Here is an 18056-nt window from a genome sequence, read left to right as displayed (position 1 = left end):
GTTGAAAAGAATTAAAAAAAATACTTATGAATATTAGGTTAGCAAGATTTTTATCTTAATTTTTTAACTTAATTTTTATTTATTTTTTATAGTCCTTTATAATATAAATTGTAGTTTGTATATTTTTAAATTCCTATTCTAAAAGAGCGTGAATTGACACAATAAAAAGCAAAGTAGCATAACAGATTTATTTTATTATAACGTCTATTAAGTTCAAAACTTAAAACGTGGGGAAATATTGGTTTAAGTTATATAACAACTGACAATACATTTAAAAGAAACGATATAAAAAAAACAATTTAATGATCGTTCTTGTTCATCTTGTCAGCTCTTCTATAAAATAACATGATAAATCTTTAATTTAGACACAACAGATTATAAACATTTTGTTAGTAATCCATTAAACTTCTCTTGAATAAATATATTTTAAAAGTATCAGACTTGGCTGTATGCTAAATAATTACCTAGGGACTAAATCTTACGATTAAAATTTAAAAAATTCTATTAATATCAATCAATTCATCTGCTTGAGCTGCAATAAAATCAACCTTACTTTTGTTAGTGTATTCCACCAATACAGATTTAATATTAAACAGACAGACGGAAAAGTGTATTTAATGGATATTGCACTTACCAAATGCTCCTGTAAAATGATCGAACTAAGCTATTAACTGCAAAATACCAAAATATTCCTCGATTACAAAAGTTAGCTGTTTAATTAACTTCTTGCATACCTGAATATGCACATTAAAATATGTCAGCGGTTAGATAAAGTTACTTAGAATGTGTCCATGTTCTTTCAATTTTTTCATTGTGAGTTTTAACAGGTATGTGGCATCATAATCTATGACTAAATATTTACAGTCATTAGTAAACTATGTACTTTACATTTTTCCGTTTTTTTGTTTGCGCACTAGGTCTTTGCTCTAGTTTAAAATCGTTTAAAAATAGCGGGACTAAAAGTCGGTAGGCCTATATAGAATATTGGTCTATAATTTCTTATTTACAGTTTTGTTATTGTTTTTATACATTTATAAAGAGGACTATCAATAGGCTATTGAAAATTATTAGAAACATTTTTGGATTTAAAACATTGGAATGTACGTTTAGTCAACTATAAGATTGTCAAACTGTAAGAAGACAACCAATCGAAAACCTTTAACCTACAATACGACAAAGCACTATAGCAACCATCAACTAAAGGGATTTATAATTTTCAACAAAGGTAAAAAATACTAAAAGTTATAAATGGTACTACTGTAAAATAAGTATTTATGTGAAAATTTACATCATTAAACTACTAACAAAAACGGGACTATTTATCATATACAAGAACTACAAAACAGGAGAACTTTATCTGTTTAATGTTAACGTTTTTTTATTTAGGTGCTGAAGATAAAATTACCGAAAGAAATGTAGTGCGATTTATATGTTATTTTAGACTGCAGATAATTACCACAAACAACAATTTCAGTGCGATAATTAATTTACCGCATGTTACAATGAACTAAGTTGTTTTTTTATTTAGGTAATATACATCATCTCTTTGATTTTTTATCTATTATTGACAATTTGGTTATTTTGTGCATTCTTTATATTACTTGTGATTTATTTTCCCAACTGTAAGCAACGTCAACTGACGCAATATTACGCAATCAAACTAGCGTCGGCAGGCCTGGCAACACCTAGGGAAAGCGGCAGTGAGCCTAGCATAATAGTAGTATAACCAAGCGTGGCCCATTCTATGCTAGGCCCGTGCACGAACAGTCGTGCATGGGCCAAGCTCGCATAATCGAGCACGGCCGATGTAACATTTCCATGCAAAGCAGAACCATGGGCCAAGCTGGATAATCGTGCATGGCCCTAGCAAAATCGGGCTTGCGGCGATGGTCGGCCGAGTTAAATTTTTTTGACTACCCGATGGAACGATTATTATTTCTATTTTTTTAACTTACAAATATTATTTAAGGCCTTAAAACTTCCTCAAACAAAAATGCAATACTAAGTTTACGTCTATTTAATTTTTGTTCAATAGTTAAACAAAAACAATAAGTTTTGGTAATATACAACGTTTGAAATTGCCAAAATATTTGGAAACTCTAAGGTGGTTTTAGCCCCACATTTTGATCTAAGTTCTTAACTTTTTTTCAAATTTTGGAATTTTGACAGCAAAAACGGCGTTAAGATATTTTGTATTTAGCAGCCGGTTGGGCTAATTTTGGTTAAGCCCTCACATGATTATGCTACGTATTTTAAAATTTTTGCGTATTTCGTGGCCAAAATAGATGCTTTTTTTTAATATTTTAATTAATTTTAGCGAAACACATCGCAGAAAAAACAAATATTATTTAAAAAAAGTAATATATAAAATTTAAAAAAAACATTAAAAAAAAGTTGGTGGTTTTAGCTTCATTAGCCACATACACAAGCCGCCAATGCTTAACATAAGTTAACGTAATCAGCATTTCTTTGTTCAAATGCGTGATTTTTTGGGGTTTTATGTGTGAGATTAATGCATAATAAAGTTAAGTAACTTAAAAGTTAGTAATTTTTTCTCAAAAGTTATGTACAAATTTAACGTCACAATTTTTCTTGTGTATACCTACATATATATTTTTATTTATTTATAATTCTTATAGTAGAAAAGTAATTAATCAAAAATTTTATCAAACTGCTATTGCTAGTTTACATTTAAACATAGGTTATTACAATATTAGGTAAATAAAAGTCGAAGTCACATATATTTATCTAAAGTTTAGAATAAATACCGGTCAACCTACTTTTTTTGCCAAATCGATCATGCATGCTACAACTGCGAATAGAAACCTTCTTCATCAGAAACGATTCTCAAGGATTTGTTAACATTATAGTTGTTAAACAGGTTTTTAAATTAACGTCAGTGGTAATAATAACGTTTTTGTAAAACGCACTATAACCTTTGTTCAAAAAACGTTGGCGTTTTAAAGTTGTTAATGTTATGTTACCCGTTTATTAATAACGTTATGTTATCAATTTACAGAAATAGTGTTGTTTTAGTCTTGTAACCATTAAAATTTGGCATGGAAGATCTTAATGCGGAAGGGCAAGGTACAACAAATATCGCTTTCGATAAAGTAAGTTACAAGTATTTTTAGGGTTTAAAAGTGTAAGCACAATTGATAAATTTGTAAGCTTGCATATTTTTAGGGGGACGAAATTAACATCATACAAGACGAAGTTACTAATAAAGAAACAAACAAAAGAATCGATCAAACACCAAAGAATAATTACGAAGAACTAAATTTGTTATACGGAATTGAAGATACACCACCCTGGTATTCATGTATAGTACTAGGCATACAGGTTAAACATTAACTACATTTTGATAATGTTTTTGTCCATTTTCTAAAAGTTATAAAAATTTTTGACCATACCCTAAGGACAAATTAGCAACATATTCAAAATACGACATAACTTATAGTTCAAGAATATAATATTACACCTTTATGCTATGAGCTTCTAAAAAGAGCATAACGTACTATAAAACAATTAATTTTTTTTAACTTTCAATTCCTTTTTTTAACAAAGTTATTATGGCAAACATAATATTGTCAAATCCAATATAATTTTAATGTATTGGCATTATGTAGCACTACTTAGTTGCAATAGGAGGAATTATTGGCCTTCCGTTGATTTTGGCACCAGCTCTTTGTATTCCAGACGATGACGAAGGCAATGTTGCAAAAGCGCTTATAATAAGTAGTTTGTTTTTTACGTCAGGAATCTCTACTTTGATACAAACAACAATTGGTATTAGGTTAGTATAAACCTTTTAATGTAAATTAAAGTACGATTAGTTGTTAAGCGTTATTTAAGTGTAATAAAACATACGCAGATTGCCAATTTTACAAGGAGGAACATTTAGCTTTTTGCCACCTACTTTTGCAATTCTTTTGTTACCAAGAAACAAGTGCCCGGCGCCTTTGCCCAATAATAGCACCCTTAATAATTTTACTGAGTATCTTGATAATGATGGAACCATTGTAGATGGAACTGAATTATGGCAAAGGCGAATGAGAGAAGTAATTAAAAGGCTAATATTGCGCAAACAAGTTACAACATTAATGTTTTAGGCGTTATTTAATTTGTAACCATTTTTATAAGGTACAAGGGGCAATTGCAGTGGCTTCGTTACTGCAAGTGGTTCTTGGCGTAACTGGGTTAATCGGATTTTTGTTGCGGTTTATTGGGCCTGTAACTATTGCACCAGCAATTGCTTTGATTGGCTTAGACCTTTTTTCAGTGGCATATGGAAATTCCTCTCCGCAGTGGGGCATAGCAATGTTGTAAGTCTCTTTTTAGCTTAATAACTTTTTGCCTTGCAGTTTAATAACTCTTTGCCTTGTATGAGCATTACAACTTTTTCGTAAATAGTTTTTTCATTTTTTTTAAAATAAATTTGTAGCACAGCGTTTGTACTTATTTTGTGCTCACAATATTTAAAAAGAATTAAATTGCCTTTTCCAACGTTTTCAAAATCCAAAGGATGCCATGTGACCTACACGCCGATATTCATGATGTTTCCGGTATGAGTTTTTGCTTTTAAATTAATATAAAAAATATTTGTTATTTAAAAAATTAGGTAAAAGCAGTTTTGCTGGTTAAAAAAAAAATTCTTATGTACAGAAACATTTTGTGTTGTTTTTTTTTTAATTTTTTTGTTGCATTATATATAATACTACTTCAAGTACTACTAATTAAAATTATTATTTAAAACAGGTTCTTTTTGCGTTGATTTTAGGATGGCTTTTAAGCTATATATTTACAGTTACCGATGTGTTTCCAAACGATCCACAACATCCTTCGTATAGGGCAAGAACAGATTTAAGATCAGCAGTCATAAAAAACGCTCCATGGTAAAGCATTTAACAAAATTAAAATTGGTATCTTTTGCAAGATAATATTAATAAAAAAAATTACCAAACTAAACTATAGGTTTAAATTCCCATATCCGGGTCAATGGGGCTTACCCGTGGTAACTGCGGCGGGAGTAATTGGAATGTTTGCAGGAGTGTTAGCGGGTTTTGTAGAATCAATTGGAGATTACTACGCATGTGCTAGGCTTTCGGGGGCTCCAAACCCTCCAGCACACGCTATAAATAGGTAATTTTATATTACTAAAAAATTGTTATTATATAGAAACCAATTAAGTGACTATTAAAATTATTTAAATTTTAGTTAAACTAGAAAGTTACTGCAATTAAAAAAAATGCTTTTTTACAGGGGGATTCTTGCTGAAGGTTTTGGTTGCGTTTTGGCGGGGGTAATAGGAACTGCAACAGCAACCACGTCATATAGCGAAAATATAGGAGCAATTGGAATAACAAGGGTTGGAAGTAGACGGGTAAAACAAAAATACTGGTAAAATAACAATACAAAACAATATGATAAACACCAATTCTATTTTAAATATTTACAGGTTTTACAAGTAGCAGCTTGTGTACTTATTTTATTGGGAATGCTTAGCAAAATTGGTAGTATATTTGTGACCATTCCTGACCCTGTAATAGGTGGTTTGTTTTGTGTGATGTTTGGAATGATATCCGCTGTCGGTATTAGTAACTTACAATACGTAGACCTTGATTCCCCAAGGTATATTTGGAGATTTGATAGTATATAAGAAACCAGCTGCTTTTGCAAAAGATTAATGATTACAGAAGTTATATTTTAATAACTTTGAAATGTTTATTTTAGAAATTTGTTTATTGTTGGATTTTCCTTGTTCATGGGTTTAACAATTCCTGAGTGGATGAAAATTAATCCAGGAATTATACAAACCGATTCTGACGAATTTAATCAAATAATAACGGTGTTACTTCAGACTTCAATGCTCGTAGGCGGATTTTTGGCTTTTTTATTTGACAACACAATACCAGGTAAGTTGTTATGCTAAAAGGTGTTATTAAATATTATATATTAAGTTATTTATAAGTAATAGAATTTTACCTATGGTGACAAACTGTGTAGGTTACCGTTCTTACGCAATATAACTTAAAATACATAAAGCAAAAATAACTTTGAAGCACAAAATGTTGCAAAATTCGGATTTTTTTAAACGGTTAAATTTTAACAATATAAAAAAGTTAGGTTTTAACCATATCTACTATAGTGCACGTTAAACAAATCTTTTATTTATCATGTTTTTTTTATAATACCAATAAATGTATCAACCACGTAAAAAACTTGCTTTAAAGAAAATTTCGGGAAAAAACGGAAACGATATTTAAATAAAAGGTGGTTAATTTAAAAATGTTGTGCCATAACTACAACTTTAACATAAAGGTACCGAAAAAGAAAGAGGAATTCTAGCTTGGAGAAGAGCTAAAGTCGGAGGAGCTGTTGAAAGCGAAGAATCATTAAGACAACGACAAATCATATGTTACAGTCTACCTTTTTCCACCAACTGTTGCCGGTAACATTTCTTTATTTTAATTTTTAAAGCCAACACGTGCAGACGTTAAACCAAGATCAAAAAGATTCCATTAAATTAATTAGCTTATCAATAAAAGTCTTTTTGATAAATTAACTATTAATATTTTGCATCTCAATAAAATTTTATTTTAACAACTATTTTATTCATTTAGTCTATCGAGATATATTCCCTTTTTACCGGAATATGGTCAAAAAGTACATACGAAACATGAGAAGAGTACCTATAAATCAAATGCACGGGCTTCCACAAAATTTTAGGAAAATTACTTTAACATTCTTATAAAATACAAAATAAATTTTTTTTATGATAGTTACAAACATTTAAAAACCCTTAACACATAAATTAAAAAGTCAAAAACGTGAATATTTACAAATGTTTATTTTTTGTTATTTGTAATTATAGAATTTTTTTTCTAATCTTTCACTTATCGTAACTTTTCATAACATTAATAAAAAAACGGACAGCCTTTTGTGCAGTTTAGTTGACATTTATGGGGGCTAATGGGGCTGAAACTATACTTTTAGTTAAATAATTAAAAAAAATAAAAAATAGCTCCTGTTTTTTTAGCCACAAAATACACAAAAATTTCCGAAAAACGTAGCGTAAATACGTGACTAATTTCAGTGTCTGCCAACGAAAAAATATCTTAAACTCGATTTCGCCGTTAAGATTAAAAAATTTAAAAGAAAAGTTAAGAACTTGAATCAAAAAAGAGGGACTAAAACCATCACAGACTTGCGCTATATCTTGGTAATTTCAAATGGTATATTTTTACAAATTTTTTTGTTTAGCTATTAAATATAGTGTTTCAATATCTAAGAAGGTTTTAAGGTTTTAAAAATATTTTTAATTAAAAAATAAAAATGTTAATTGTTCGGTCGGGTATATTATCAAATAAAAGAAATGACGGAAAGGTCGCTCTTAAGCCTCGCTAAAGCTAAAACAGCAAGTTTAAAACATTTTTTGTATTTTTTTAAAGAATTAAATATTAAGAAATACTTTTAGTTTTGATTAAGAAAAGTTTTCAAGAAAATTTGTATAAGTTTATTGCCTGACAAGTAGACTTGAGGGCAGCCAACAGGGGTCGCGGGCTTTATTGTCACAATATTGTGTCACTAGAAATGACACAACTTTTTGTGTCAAAATTTTAAAATGACACATTTGTGTCACAAGAAATGACACAACTTTTGTGTCAAAAATATAAAATGACACAATTTTGGTGTCAATTTTAAATGACACAATTGTTTCACAAAAATAATGTGTTTCACATAAATGACACAATCTTTAATTTTTTAATTAAAAAGATATTGGTTCACAACTGACTACTAAAGAACAAGATTTTATTTCAGGTCCACAACTTTACAAAATGATGTTGTTTTATGATTGACAACGACGATGTCTAGTTGTTCAGAAAATCAAAAGCTACGGAATAAATAACTATATATCTAATTATCTTATTAAAGCAAAAAGTAACATCAATGTAACAATCGAAATTACCTATACATTTTTATTAACTTTATTTATTTTGCTTTTCCATAAATCGCGCTTAATTGGAGAGATGAAGGACTACTTTATATATTAAATTTAAATTATGCAAAAAAGCTTCACGTGACGTTAAACTTATTTGTAACTCCCAACAGTTTTATTTCATTAAAAAATCTTATTAAAATAACGTAAAGGTTTGTTTTATATTCTTGTTACACAGCTGCTTTAAGCAGATTTACTAATGTTAAAAACCTTGAAACCCAAATTAAAAAGAAAATTTACTAGCACGAAATTTTGTACGTAGTTTTTAAAAAGTTAGTCACAAAAAACATAGCACCACTAAAATTGTCAAAATCCCTGAAACAAATTATAAATGTGATGGTATTTAAAGCAAAAGCATTGAAAAATAAGAAAAATACGTTGCACACCACTTTAAGCACCTTGGAAATTATAAGAATTTCCCAAGAGAAAAAAGCAGTAGAAATTGACCAAAAATACTGCCATGTAACTAAGTTATCTAAATTCATCTCTTTTTTAGAAACCACAATGTAACTAATGTAACATTCCCCTAAGGTTTTTGTATATATATTTATCTTTAATGTGCAAAGGTCGAATGCAAGACCTAAACATAAAGTATCATCAGTTACCCCAACCCAGTCTTGAGTTGCCTGTGGCATTTTGGGGTGTTATTGACTATAATTGCCCAATAATGAGTTAGTACTGTTTATAACGCCTACTTAAAAGCGCCACAGCATAAAATCACTGGAGATCAAACCCAGGACTTTGTCGTTGGTAGGAGAGTGTTCTGACTTACCATGCTGCCGGTGTTTTTAGATACCTGAAACAAATTACTGACAGCATGGTGTAGTGGTCAGTACACTCTCCTACCATACACAAGGTCTTGAGTTCAATCCCCAGTGATCTCAAGCCGTAAAGTCCTTGAGTAAGGCGTTATAAACGGTTCAACTTCTGCTGACCCAGCACTTAATCAACAATTTCGAGACTGGGTCGGGGTAACTGATGTTACTCCAAGTTTGGGTCGTACATTCGACTTTTCCACATCGAGGATAAAGATATATACAAAAAATGATGAAACATATAAAGACCCCGCAGTATCGGAAGGGCTGCACATCAAAGTTTGTAAATCTTATTTCACTTAATACTTTTGGTAAGTCCATTTGTATGAAAAACCAATCTATATTTTCCATTAATTTTAAATGCAATTTTAACACTCAGTTGGACACCATTAGTCGCCTTTGTGCGTTTCGTTTTTGTATCGCCTTATCACCTGGTCATTTAGGTTTTTCCCCTTTTTCAACGTTCCTATGACGTCACGTGATTTGTGTTTTGCCTTTTTTGTGTAATATTTTTCGTATGTTAACTTGTAATGATTTCGGAGTTATATTTTAAGTACGTCATATATTTTAGAATACGATTCACCCTGTTCTAACAATTCATAAATGGTCTTTAGTTAGTTTTTGTTAAAAGTAATATCGATTTGTAAGTGTTAAGCCAGTATTGTTTATGTTAATTGTTTTTCTTGTGTACTGAATTGGAATACATTGTAGAGTATTTTAATTGTTGTGTCAGTCCAGTTAGACAGTTGCAATTCTGGGCCCATTAGCGGCATTATTTTTATATTAACTGGGATCAATCTGTGATCAAGGGGCGTATTTTATTTTTCGATCAACCTATTGTTGGTCACGTGGGGTAAGGTTAGATAAGCCCCACATTTTGATTTATGAATGGTATGACATTTTGTCATAGCAGTATAGTTAAATTTGTCAGTTTGTAGATTGTTTGACATAAGGTCAAGTTTGGATCTATAAATTGAAATATATAATTTTAAAAGAATTTATTGGATTTACAAATAAAAAATGAGTTTGGAACCAAGTACCAGCAGTCAAGCTTCGACATCGAAGCCCGTCGAAGAACCGAGTGTCGATTCAAAGTCTGCCCGAAAAATTGCTTTGACAAGCTTTACTCAAATTGAGAACCAGCTCCTTAAAGAAATAAATGCACAGAAGGAGGCAAAGCTGGCCACTGGATGCAAAGCAGTTTTCGACAACCTACGATAAATGTTTAGCGGCGTGCCACGAACTTTTGGCTGTTCAAACAGAAGATGAAAAGCCAAAGGCACAGGCTAAAATTGATTAAGTTAAAAGCCGATATATGAATATATATACGATATATGAATAGATATTATATATATATGAATAGATATATGAATATGAATAGATATATAAATAGATATATGAATAGATATACGATATATGAATAGATATGAAGTTAAAAGCAATGAACGAAAGATATCAAAGTTTTCTTTCTTTATGTGTAACCTCTTCTCCACCAATACAAGGAGTTCCTTCAGTATCTGGGTCTCGCCATTCTGGATCTGTTTGCTCGCAAAGAAGCAGAGGTAGCATCGAGGCGCTCAAGGGTCAAGCCGAACAAATACAAAAGGAAGCTGAATTGAGTTTACGTCAGCTTGAAATACAAAAGCAACAAGAAGAGGAAGATGCAGAGGAAGAAGTTCGTGAAGCATAAGCTAGGGCTCGCAGGAAAAAGCGCACTGCAAGACTGCGGCCTTCAAAAGCATGGGTGCGCAAATTGAGCTGGAAAAAGAGGTTTCAAGGGCTCAGTCCAAAGTTCTTGAAGCCAAAGCCGAATTAGAGGGCAGCATATTTCTGTTTTAGTTTCACAAACGGGGCTGGCATATGACTCAACGCGAATTATAAAAGAAGCCCAACAAAGAGCGACCCGTAGCCAACATATGCCAAGCTACCTTGCGCAAGATGCCACGTTGCCAAGGATTACGATTGACAATTTTAGTGGCGACATTCTGGAGTATGATTTTTTCATCATGCAGTTTGATGAATTTATTGATAGTAAAATATCGGATAACGGCGCAAAATTACAGTTTTTGTTGAAATACTGCACTGGCGAGGCTTTTGAGGCAATTAAAGGTTGCAAAGTTATACGTAACCTAACGGAGGCCTACAAAGAGGCGAGGTCGAGACTCGATGAAAAGTTTTGCGCCAGTGATCTAATCATGGAGGCGGCAATGGAAACCATACTGATTGGGCCTCCTATATCTGAGTCAGATTCCGACGCTTGGAATAAATTGGCAGACAGCATGTATTACTGCAGCTGTACTTTGAATGCGGGAGGTTATGAGTCCGAAATAAACAGCCGTGAGACGATAAGCAAAGTTTATCGACGATTGCCCGAACAAGTGAGGCGTGATTTTATTAAAATCTCAAAAGATAGAGAACGAACTGGTAGAAAAACAACCTTTGATGATTTATTATAGTGTGTAAGGGATTTGGCCCGATTATTAAGGCATTACTACCAGTGCATTCATTTCGAGTAATGCGATAAGAAAATTTCTGACATGAAAGGGAGGCGATTTCAATCGAATCAAATCGGCCTGCCAGCAAACGTTTTAATGTAAAGGAGAAAGGTACGGCGCCATTATCGATTGCATGCTGTCTTGTGTAAGAAAGGACACCAGCTGTGGCGCTACGAAATCTTTAAAATGAAAACGACCATCGATCGATACGATTTCGTGAAAAATAAAAGGTTGTGTTTCAATTGCTCAAGAGAAGGCCACATGAATAACAATTGTCCTACATTAATGGCCTGCAAGACATGTTGCAAAAGACACCACACTTTGCTGCATTATAACAAACCACAATCGCATAAAAACCCAAGCGCACCTACAAACAACGGGAACACCGTTGATATGCTGTCACCGCTTGCGTCACACAGAAACGAAAAAATGTTAAACTTTTCAAGGTGCTACCAGTAAAAGTTTGGGGCAGCGACCCAAACAAAGCCGTCTGAACTTCCGCATTTTTAGACGATGGTTCCGATACCAGTATGTGTACCGAAAAGTTAGCCCGTCAATTGGGGCTCAGGAAAGTCGAGCGTCATATAGAGCTATTTACAGCAAATTCATTGACTGAGTATGATACTGTTGTTAAAGGTATGCATATTCAAGGTCTTAACGAGCCTGAATCGTTCAGTGTAAACGAACTTATTGTTTTAAACGACTTGGTTGATGTAAGCGAGAGCATACCCACTGAAGATGTAGCAAACCGCTATGCGCATCTTAGAGATCTAAAGTTTCCGAAATTAAGAACGCGAAAATTGAATTACTTCTGGGTAACAATGTGCATGAAGCCTTTAGATTAAAGGAGCAACGTGTCGGTGAACCTGGTCAGCCATTTGGCTTGCATACAGCGCTTGGCTGGACACTATTTGATCATGACTACTCAGAAAGGTCAGATAATAACGCGCGAAAAATTAATTTTCTACCGTTGCAAAGGTTGACGGTCATTACCAGATGGGATTACCGTGGAAGGACGATTTTGCAAGACCGTCGTACAATCGCAAAATGGCTGAACGTAGGCTTCAGCACTTAAAGAAGAAATTACAGGCTAACCCTGAACTTTTTTCCAGAAATAGAGATAAGGTTACTGAATATGTAAATAGTGGCCATGCCACAATGATTCTAGATGGTGAAATTAGGAATTTAAGTAACTTTAAATCATATATACCTCATCTTACAGGGCCTAAATTTCGTATTGTTTTTGATTGTGCTGCTAAACATTTAGGCCTATCTCTTAACGACTATTTGTTACAGGGGCCTGATTTAACTAATAACCTGGTTGGCGTGCTTTTCGCCAGGAAAAAATCGCTTTAGTAGCGGATATAAAGGGCATGTTTCACCAGGTGTTTGTTGATCCCAGTTATCGGGATGCCTTCAGGTTCTTGAGGTGGCCAGAGAACGACCTTCCGCGAACTCCGGTTGATTACCGCATGAACGTTCACATTTTGGAGCGACATCATCGCCGAGTTGCGCTGCATTCGCATTACATAAAACAGCTGACGGCAATCTGACTGGTGCAAACAAACAAACTCTAAGTACCGTAAGGCAAAATTTTTATGTTGACGATATGCTAAAATCGTGTAAGAGTGTTAATGAAGCCTTGCATTTGTTACATGATATTCAACCGCTTGTTAAAATCGGTGGCTTCCATTTAACTAAGTTTATTAGTAACGACAAAACTATACTTGCTTCTGTTCCTTCTGCAGAGTTGGCATCGTCAACGTTAAATCTTGATTGAGGAAGATTACAAAAGTCTTTGGTTGATAGAAATGCAAAGCATCAGATGATCTTTTGCCTTCAGACCACACTGTCACTGCCTTAATTATTTCATCTCATTTTATACGCCAAGGTCATTCCGGAAACCATGCATGTGTTAGCCTCTATCCGGGAAAGTTTTTGGATTTTGCGTGGCCAGGCAGCAGTTCGCAAGGTATTACGAAACTGCAGACAATGTAGACGATGGAACGAAAAAATTGAAAAACAAATGATGGCTGCATTACCCTCATCAAGAGTTACTGCCAACAAGCCACCATTTACATGTGTTGGTGTCGATTATATGGGCCCCATACCTGTCAAGCTAGGACGGAGCCAAGTTAAGCGCTATGCTCATGTTTTCACCTGTATGGCCATCAGAGCAGTTCATATTGAGGTTGCGCAGTCGCGCAACAGTCGCGCAAATCTGTATGATGCATACAGAAGGTTCATCGCAAGAAAGCCAACACCAAAGCAGATATTTAGCGACAATGGAACTAATTTTGTCGGTGCCGAACGTGAACTTCTTATGGGTAAACGAAAATGAAATAAAAAACAAATGCACTTTGCCATATTGCAAAATGAAATAGATTAGAGATTTAAATTCCCCTGCTGCAAGCCACCAAGGCGGAGTATGGGAGCATATAATAAGAACTGTTCGAAAAATTATACGTTCAATCACCAGTGAGCGAGTTCTTGACGATTACGGTCTCATGACATTGCTTACTGAAGTAGAAAGAATTTTGAATAACCGACCTTTAACCCCATTAGTGATGATCCACGAGATTTGGAAACGCTTTCTCCAAGTATTTTAAAAGGAGCAATCGATGTGTCATTGCCCCCCTGGAGAATTTATAAAAGCGGATGGTTATAAAAAGTCATGGTGCCTGACTCAACTTGCTGTCGATCAATTTTGGACGCGATGACTAAAGGAATATTTGCCGCTTCTATAATTACGACAAAAATGGCTTCGGCCCATGAGAAATTTTGCTGTAGGTGACGTAGTGTTGATTGTGGATGACACAGCTAAGAGAGGATACTGGCCAAAGGGAATTATAGAACAATGTCAAAGTGACTATAACGGACTTGTACGACGCGTGCGTGTAAAAACCGCCACAACGGTTCTTTGGCGGGACATTCGAAAGCTGTGCCTTCTCGAAGCGCAGCAATGACTTACAACGCATTTTTTCTTTCATTCATTATTGCATGTATCATTATCATTTCACCTCATGTCACTTATGTAAACTTATGAATTTTCTTGCCCTTTGATGTGTCCGTGTATTATTATAATGTAATGTTTTCTTTCTTGAAGTTTTATTTCACGTCACTGTTTGCTGCATGCTTACAGTGTATATTAGTTTCGTTTTTGATATAATGTACTTTGTTTTTTTTGTGAAATGACTTCGTATATTTAGTTGTTTACTCGGTCATTTGGGGCCGGATTGTTACGTCCATTTGTATGAAAAACCAATCTATATTTTCCATTAATTTTAAATGCAATTTTACACTCAGTTGGACACCATTAGCCGCCATTTGTGCGTTTCGTTTTTATATCGCCTTATCGCCGAGTCGACTAAAAGTGAGGGAATGGAAATTGAAGGAACGGAAAATGAAAGAACGGAAAATAAAGGATCCGGAAAATGAAGGAACGGAAAAAAAAACGGAAAATGAAGAAACGGAAAATAAAGGAACGAAAATTGAAGAAAAGTGAAAAAAGGAGAGGCGGAATTCGCGGAATTCTTGACTGTTTATTTAGGGTTACTATCATTTATTCGAAAACTGATAAGCGATAATAAGTTAATTTTTATTACCCCAGCATACCCTAACTCTCTTCTATAAAATGCCAGTTAATTTCTAAAATAATATTGACTTAAATACAAATAAAAGTCAACGGAATTTCCGCGTTTTATTTTTTAAGGATTCCGCCTTTCCTTTTTTTACTTTCCTTCAACTTCCGTTCCTTCATTTTCCGGTTTCTTCATTTTCCGTTTCTTCAATTTTCGGTTCCTTCATTTTCCGTTCCTTCAATTTCCGTTCCTTCATTTTTAGACTCAAGTTCTTTAAGTTTCAATACAGTCGCAGCAATATTTGGAAGAAGAGTTTCAAGTTAACCCGGTCCTCCTCTTGTATTTTATCTAAGGCAAGAGCAATGGGTGCCATTACCTGGTAAAATAAAATAATTTAGTTCACTAAAGATCTATTGCTACAAAAAAGGCTAAAAAAATAGTTATAAAAACAGGTCATGTTAAGATTTTTTATTAAAAAATAAAAAAACGGTAAAATAAGAAAATAAATAGGTTACCTTTGCATACCTTTTTAGTAATTCAATATCCTGGTCACTAAAATTGTTGAGTTTAAGCAGTGTCATGCACTTATGAAGAGCAGGTCTATTACAGTAAAGAATGTTATTTAAACGGACTACTGAGCCATAAAGAGAGTTCCACCGTGAAGTGTTATAAACTAAAAGCCTTTTTTCTAGTTCAGCAAACAAGGTTTCCGCTGCTACGCAGCAGAGAATTTTGCTTGGGCGGATAATTATAAAAAATAGTGATTCCAAATATCTTTTAATCGTACAATACAAAAAAGAACGGGGTAAAATAGCCCCTTCAAAAGGAACAAAATAAAACCAAACCTAATGTAAAATAAGTTAACAAGGTTCTTAACACTTTAAAATTAAAATAAAATTAAACAAAACATTAAAAAACTGTTAAACGCAGGAGTAAACTTTTGTACTGAACTGAAATACGTGTTATTACTGACGTCACAAATCGGGGGTTTTAACAACTTACCTATCATGTCGCTCCAATTTATTTTTGATATTTTGGGTAAAACAACGTACTCAACAACGACATATTTTTAAAAAAGTGAACAATGTATTAGAAAGTGGTCAAATACAAATGCAAACTTTGTATTTTTGTAATATACGCTATATAAGTGACGTCACAAATCGGGGGTTTTGACAACTTACCTATCATGTCGCTCTAATTTATTTTTGATATTTTGTAAAGAACAACGTTATCAACAAAGACATATCTTTAAAAAAGTGAACAAAATATTAGAAAGTGGTCAAATACAAGTGTAAACTTTGTATTTTTGTAATATACGCTATATAAGTGACGTCACAAATCGGGGGTTTTGACAACTTACCTATCATGTCGCTCTAATTTATTTTTGATATTTTGTAAAGAACAACGTTATCAACAAAGACATATCTTTAAAAAAGTGAACAAAATATTAGAAAGTGGTCAAATACAAGTGTAAACTTTGTATTTTTGTAATATACGCTATATAAGTGACGTCACAAATCGGGGGTTTTGACAACCTACCTATCATGTCGCTCCAAATTATTTTTGATATTTTGGGGAGAACAACGTACCCAACAACGACTTGTTTTTAAAAAAGTGAACAAAATATTAGAAAGTGGTCAAATACAGGTGCAAACTTTGAATTTTCGTAATATACGCTATATAAGTGACGTCACAAATCGGGGGTTTTAACAACTTACCTATCATGTCGCTTCAATTTATTTTTGGTATTTTGTGGAGGACAACGTACCCAACCACCACATATCTTGAAAACTCCCCATTTGTGACGTCACTTCTATAGCGTATATTACAAAAATACGAAGTCTACACCTGTATTTGACAACTTTCTAATATTTTGTTCACTTTTTTGAAGATATGACGTCGTTAAGTGCGTTGTTCTTTACAAAATATCAAAAATAAATTGGAGCGACATGATAGGTAAGTTATCAAAACCCCCGATTTGTGACGTCTCTTATATAGCGTATATTACGAAAATACAAAGTTTAAACCTGTATTTGACCCTTTTTTAATATTTTGTTCACTTTTTTGAAGATATGTTGTAATTAAGTGCGTTGTTCTTTACAAAATATCAAAAATAAATTGGAGCAACATGATAGGTAAGTTGTTAAAACCCCCGATTTGTGACGTCACTTATATAGCGTATATTACGAAAACACAAAGTTTACACCTGTATTTGACCACTTTCTAATATTTTGTTTACTTTTTTGAAGGTATGTCGTGGTTGGGTGCGTTGTTCCTTACAAAATATCAAAAATAAATTGGTGCGACATGATAGGTAAGTTGTCAAAACCCCCGATTTGTGACGTCACTTCTATAGCGTATATTACGAAAACACAAAGTTTATACCTGTATTTGACAACTTCTAATATTTTGTTTACTTTTTTGAAGGTATGTCGTGGTTGGGTGCGTTGTTCCTTATAAAATATCAAAAATAAATTGGAGCGACATGATAGGTAAGTTGTCAAAACCCCCGATTTGTGACGTCACTTATATAGCGTATATTACGAAAATACAAAATTTACACCTGTATTTGACCACTTTCTAACATTTTGTTCACTTTTTTGAAGGTATGTCGTGGTTGGGTGCGTTGTTCCTTATAAAATATCAAAAATAAATTGGAGCGACATGATAAGTAAGTTGTCAAAACCCCTGATTTGTGACGTCACTTATATAGCGTATATTACGAAAATAAAAAGTTTACACCTGTATTTGACTACTTTCTAACATTTTGTTCACTTTTTTGAAGGTATTTCGTGGTTGGGTGCGTTGTTCCTTACAAAATATCAAAAATAAATTGGAGCGACATGATAGGTAAGTTGTCAAAACTCCCGATTTGTGACGTCACTTATATAGCGTATATTACGAAAATACAAAGTTTACACCTGTATTTGACCACTTTCTAATATTTTGTTCACTTTTTTGAAGATATGTTGTAATTAAGTGCGTTGTTCTTTACAAAATATCAAAAATAAATTGGAGCGACATGATAGGTAAGTTGTCAAAACCTCCGATTTGTGACGTCACTTATATAGCGTATATTACGAAAACACAAAGTTTACACCTGTATTTGACCACTTTCTAATATTTTGTTCACTCTTTTGAAGGTATGTCGTGGTTGGGTGCGTTG

At 33.3% G+C, this 18056-nt stretch overlaps 2 protein-coding genes across 2 annotated transcripts; both read left to right on the top strand.

Annotated features, from left to right (window-relative positions):
- The first annotated feature begins 3019 nt into the window (after positions 1-3019).
- On the top strand, positions 3020-6827 carry LOC145760431 (solute carrier family 23 member 1-like). The gene is made up of 13 exons (XM_082574319.1): positions 3020-3113; positions 3187-3342; positions 3630-3796; positions 3875-4061; positions 4144-4325; positions 4445-4565; positions 4759-4895; positions 4975-5142; positions 5263-5383; positions 5459-5631; positions 5734-5915; positions 6322-6451; positions 6624-6827. The coding sequence occupies exons 1-13, from the start codon at positions 3060-3062 to the stop codon at positions 6727-6729; spliced, it is 1884 nt and encodes a 627-aa protein (XP_082430445.1). The 5' UTR covers positions 3020-3059; the 3' UTR covers positions 6730-6827.
- Positions 6828-10820: 3993 nt separating this feature from the next.
- Positions 10821-11270, top strand: LOC145760302 (uncharacterized). The gene has a single exon (XM_082574170.1). It carries the CDS (start codon positions 10821-10823, stop codon positions 11268-11270), a length of 450 nt encoding a protein of 149 aa, XP_082430296.1.
- Positions 11271-18056: the final 6786 nt, after the last annotated feature.

Source organism: Corella eumyota, chromosome 7 (genome assembly GCF_963082875.1).
Source record: "Corella eumyota chromosome 7, kaCorEumy4.1, whole genome shotgun sequence".
In the NCBI taxonomy this organism is placed as follows: Eukaryota; Metazoa; Chordata; class Ascidiacea; order Phlebobranchia; family Corellidae; genus Corella; species Corella eumyota.
The sequence above is the reverse complement of the archived record's forward strand: the minus strand, read 5'-3'. Positions and strand labels throughout refer to the sequence as shown.

Excerpts from the sequence above, each read along its gene's own strand:
- LOC145760431 (XM_082574319.1), top strand. The coding sequence starts at position 3,060 with ATGGAAGATCTTAATGCGGAAGGGCAAGGTACAACAAATATCGCTTTC. Across the intron at positions 4,896-4,974 it reads GTCATAAAAAACGCTCCATG|GTTTAAATTCCCATATCCGG; the intron begins GTAAAGCATTTA and ends ACTAAACTATAG. Across the intron at positions 6,452-6,623 it reads TTTTCCACCAACTGTTGCCG|TCTATCGAGATATATTCCCT; the intron begins GTAACATTTCTT and ends TTATTCATTTAG.
- LOC145760302 (XM_082574170.1), top strand. The coding sequence starts at position 10,821 with ATGCAGTTTGATGAATTTATTGATAGTAAAATATCGGATAACGGCGCA.